General features: G+C 43.0%; 1 protein-coding gene across 1 annotated transcript in view; it reads left to right on the top strand.

Moving 5' to 3' along the window:
* Positions 1 to 528: 528 nt before the first annotated feature.
* Positions 529 to 5,410, top strand: part of LOC146786145 (cytochrome P450 2J6-like) — a 97,903-nt gene continuing 93,021 nt past the window's right edge. The window contains exon 1 of the mRNA XM_085635649.1: positions 529 to 1,051. Within this exon, the coding sequence (XP_085491775.1) occupies positions 881 to 1,051 (171 nt within the window). The 5' untranslated portion in view covers positions 529 to 880. The remainder of the gene's footprint in view (positions 1,052 to 5,410) is intronic.

Below are 5,410 nucleotides of genomic sequence, written 5' to 3'. Positions count from 1 at the left end.
TGGGCGTGGGAGACCCTGAACCTCTCCCCTTAGAATGTTGGTAGGACCAAGGGTAGTGTGAACATGCTTCCCATGCAAGTCTTTCCACCTTTTGTAAATGCCATCCTGTGAATGCTGCACACTGGACACGGCATTTCTGTCCCACATCTCCCCATGCTACTTCCGGTTGTAGTCCACGCCTTTTTAGGATAGTTATATGCTCTGTAAAATAATGTTTTGTACAGAATCCAAATAAAATAAAGGAGAAAGAAAATAAACAAAAGTGTTGAGAAATATCTGATTTATTGCCAGTAGTTGTGTCTCTGCCAATGTTGGGAGTTGGCATGTATGTCATGACACCTGGTCGAGGAAGTTCTAAAGCACTGAATGTTATGAAATGTGGGCGAGAAAGCTCTATGTGACTTGGAAAAAACAAAAGGAACAAAGTCGAGGAAGCAAAGGGTACACATTGATTATTTTGTCTGCGCCTGAGGCTTTAAAAGAACAGAGCCTGTGAGGCACATTTAGATATACTGAAAGCTAGAGAAAGTGACCAGCAGAGGAGTGAGGAGTGGATTGAAGGGGTCGAAGGTCGTGGGGGAAGTCTTGAGAAAACAGAGAGAGTGAGTGAAGGGGGTATTTATGTGTAATTATTAGAAGCAGGCATTAGAATAATTCTTGAGCAAAGGAGAGGATGAGGGTAAAGAGAAACAGGGGGAGACAGACACAATAGAGTGACATTTATTGAATACAGACAAGGCGAAAGAAAAGGAAACTGCAGAGACAAACAGTTGTAGTTAAGCAGAAATACAGGATACAGGGGGAAGAGAAATAAGTCGAATTGATAGGAACAATCTAACCTGAGTTGTGGCAGCTGAATAACAGGGAGAAGGAGCACACCATGTTGCCACTCAGTGTAGGACTACTGATTTTTGTTGTGAGTTTCATTGCTGCTCAGTTTTTCAAACTTCAATGGTCCAGGAGTCAGTATCCCCCCGGACCGACACCGCTTCCCATCATCGGCAACCTCTGGACCATGAGATTTGAGCTTCGATATGACTTCCTCATGCAGGTACCGTATATTTGGAATTAGTAGGGTTTATTGTGTAACTGACATAGAAAGAGTTTACATCAAACATGCCCTAGGCTGATCAACTTGTGTGCATGTCCCAACTTCATTCTCTACCCCTACCCTCAACATCCACATCCCAGCTCATTGAAGAAAATATATCTTCTCCTTATCATCACAAGTTCTCCACCGTTTTCCTTTTTCCCAACAGTGACCTCTGTGTGACAGGACAATCTCATCAGTCTCTTTGCTTCAAAGTAAGGGTCAGGCAGATTCCTTGTGCTCAGCTTCTAAAATAATTACAGCAGATTATAATTTGACCATTCCCAGAAGTACCAAGAAGGTATGGATAATTCATAACACGAAATTAATAGGTCTCCAGTATGTTCTATAAAGTAAAATCAGAACCCAAGGCTACATAATAATTCACACATCCCTAAACCACCTTTTCGTATATACAATAGAAGGAGTTTTGCACTTGCAGTGCAGGAGAAAGAAAATCACATCTTCGTTGTTTGGTTAAATTTGCTTTGAAGGAACCTGATTTTTTTTTACTTGGTTGTACAGTATATACATTAAGTTGTACTTGGTTCCATATGTTTGGAGTTGGCCACCTTCAGACCCGTACTTGGTTTCAGGTGTTTTGAACTGGTCAGCATCATGAATCATATTGTTTCCATTTGGGTTGAGGTGACTACCTCAGACCTATAATTGCTTCCACTGGGGTCTCAGATAGTCAGTGTTAGACCAGTTTCTGGGTCCATGGCATATGTTGTGGTAAGTTTCACATCTGTCCCTATTTCCTAGTGTTTGATATTGTCAATATATGGGTTGTGCTTCTCTCTAAAAGACTTAAGGTCCTCAAGGTCCTCAGTCTCAGGTCTGACCTTGATATCACTAGCCCCTGTGCTCGGTTCAGCAGCAAGTTTCATCAACAGGTTTAGATGATGATGGTTAGATCTGCACATGGGTACAAGGTATTAAGGTTTACATCAGTGCATCGCGATGCGAGGGAACATGGGATCTGACAAGATCTATATATGTATTGGGTGATTAGACTGATATGTGAAGATGGATATGTAAGAGCTTCGGTGATCAGGAACTGTACATGGGGATGTATGATGGAACCACTCATGCCATTACCATGCATGCATTTACAAGGCAGACATTACAACGCTAATACCATTTCCACGCATGCCTTTACCACACAAGTTTTTACCATGAATATGCCTTTACCACACTAGATATGGATATGTATGTGATGATCATGTTGAGAACTGTACATGGTTCTGTCTGTGACTGTTCAGATTAGGCTCACATCAGTATTTGATTATGTATGGATTTTGGGAGATTAGGCTCACATCTGTGTGTGGTTATCTTTGGAATATATGGATATGTGTGAGATAAGCATGCTCAGATCTGTACTTTTGGTCATGAGGCTCAGATGTGCATGCACAGAGGAGGGGCACATGTTATGCCCCTCTGTGTGCATCCACATGTGGTGGAGGCACACTGGGTCTTGGAGGGCCCCCATTGCTTCATCTCCTCCAAGGCTTACATGGAGGAAGAATCTCCATGTACACCCTGGAGGAGAGGAAACTCGTAATATGCTTGGTGGGACAGCAGCAGTCCTGGCAAGGATATTGCAGCCTCTGACTGCCACCCTAATGCCAGGAAACAGTAGTTCGTTGGCAGAGCCAACCTTCCCAGGGAGGTCCGACCGGCCAAGTCCTAATAGGGCTGTTGGACAACCAGTGCGGCGGTGGCTGGATCTGCAACACCACTACGAGTCTGGCCAGACTCGTAATTGGGCCCTTAGGCCTGGATTCCAACCTTTTGGAGGAGCGATGGCGTGGCAGTGTAAGTGCTGTGCCCCGCCTACGCCAATGATTACAGCCACCAGATCACTACTTTTTAGTAGTCTGGCAGGGGGCAGCATAGCGGTCCCATGGCAATGCCTCTATTGAAGGCTGAGGTACCTTTGAAAAAGGCACAGCAATGGGACCAAACTACAAGGTTCCTACACGGCATGGACTCGAATGGCTGTGCAGAAACCAAAGTGAATGCACACAAGGGGGCAGAAACTCGCAACATGGTTGGCGGGATCGCGGCAGACCCGCCAAGCATTTTGCGGCTTCTGACTGCCACTATAATGCCAGGGAGCGGTGGTTCTTTTGCAGAGCTGGGGGTCCCAGGGCAGTCTGACCATTCAACTCCTAAAAGGGGGTCGGACAGCCAGTGTGGCGGTGGCTGGATCCACCACCACCACAAGTCTGGCTGTCATCGGACCACCAGACTCGTAATCGGGTACTTGAGTTTTTGGCAACCAAACTTTTTTTATATCCAACCTTCCTTATGCACTGCAATAGATATACTAATTAATTCATATTTTTCTTATATATATATATATATATATATATATATATATATATATATATATATATATATGTCCTTAAAATTTATGATGCAGAGGCCCTTTTGTGACTCCTTGCAAATTCATGAACAGAGCCCTGAGAAGTGACAGCAGACTTCTATCCCTGCATTTGCATCAATGTGTCATTTCTGTCAGCAAGCAGACTCTTTCCATAAAGGGAGAAGGTTGGAAAAGAAAAATTTGCCATTTAGTAAAAGAGATCAGGTTGATCTTTAAAAATCACAACCATTGGCTGAATGAAACTCTCATTCCTGATGTATGGATGCCTCCTCTTCATGGGTATGAAGCAATTCTTTTAGGACTGACATTAGCGAAGACCTTATGATTTTTCTAAAATATGTATAATATACCTGCATAAAGGAGCTTTCTGCCACTTCTCTTCATCCATGTTTCTGTTGTGACATCTTTGAAGTGAGCAAAGGGCACCTTCAAGCTTCATCAGTTCCTTTAACCTACCAATGATGTTGTGCATTATTTTGTGGAGAGGCCTTTGTTTACGTGACTGCAGTTATTACCTGCACTTAGTTTCACCAATGGTACTTTAATTAACTCTTCCCAGGAAGAAAACTTTAGCTTTTATCTCTATTTTTAGACTTTAATTTGTAGCACATTTGTAACCCTTTTATTTAAACGTAGGGTGTAATTTGGGTTTTAATATCCAATATTTTATTCTGTGAACCCTCTTTCCTTCCACTATTCCGTCATCCTTCTTGTCTTCACTCTTTCATTTTTTTTCCTTTCCTTCTTTCCTTTTTCTTAATTTCTCTACTTTTTCCTTTTTTCCTTCATTCTTCAAATCTTTCATCCCTTTTGGCCTTCTTTCTTTTTATCTTTCCTTTTTCCTTTTTTCCTTCTTCCGTTCCTTCTTTCCTTTTTAGGTCAAGTAAGTCTAGCAGCGCGCATGCGCTGCGAGGCATGGGGTATCTACTCTGGTGCCCTAGACCACGCCCACCACTTTCTATTTATTCCATCCTATGCCAGTCAAAATTGCTTACTTTTCTTTGGCGAAACGCTGCTTGTTGTCCCGCCTTCAGGTGTGTTGTGACTTTGGTGGCGACTGCCCCGGTCACATGTCGCCTTTTTTACGTTGAATGGTGCCGCGCTGTGCCTTGTTGTTTGCCTGCCTCTGGTTTGTGGCCGTTATCTTTCTTCACGCTCGCTGGCCGTCTTTCATAACTATTATTTATGTACATTTCATAGCGGCGATGGGGGTGAGTACACACCTTTAACAAGCCTGTTATTATTATTGTTTTTTTTAGAAACGCTTTTTTCCAGTCGGGCTGATTTGAAAGGTAGTTTTGGAAGGTACGATAAACCGCAATCTATTCAACTGTGTTAAGATGCATTCCAAACTGCATTTTCCTATCTGCAACCAGTGTCTCCCAATACTCCAAAAAGAAAATATATATTTTACTAAAGTTATAACTCGGCGCTGTAAAATAGCATAGGTTTACTGTAAATGTGAATAAAAAGGCGTTTTTTTAATATAAGAATACGCCTGGCTGTAATGATCTGCGCTCACTATCAATTTCTTTTAAAAACAGACGAGGTAAAAAAGTGGATTTTTTTTTGTATATCATGTGGTCAAATTTAAGGTGCTTTTGTGAGGCCTGAAGTCTTCACATTTCTTAAATGTTCTGAGGGCATGGGTGCACCTTGCTGCATTTAAGTGGGTGTTTTTCTACTCATGCACCCCACTCCCCTCCAACGTGTCCATGGCTGTTTGCCCCCTTCCCCCTCCTCCGAGAAGAGCTTGATGGGAAGACAGGGCCCTCGGGGGTAAAACACACACACACATGCACACACAAACGTACGTACATATGCACACACACAGAAACACGTGCACAGACACGTGCACAGGCAGACACACACACACAGATAGACACACAGACAGACACACACAGACAGACACACGGACAGCCACACAC

This window comes from Triturus cristatus, chromosome 11, assembly GCF_964204655.1.
Source record: "Triturus cristatus chromosome 11, aTriCri1.1, whole genome shotgun sequence".
NCBI lineage: Eukaryota > Metazoa > Chordata > Amphibia > Caudata > Salamandridae > Triturus > Triturus cristatus.
This window is presented reverse-complemented; position numbering and strand designations above follow the sequence as displayed.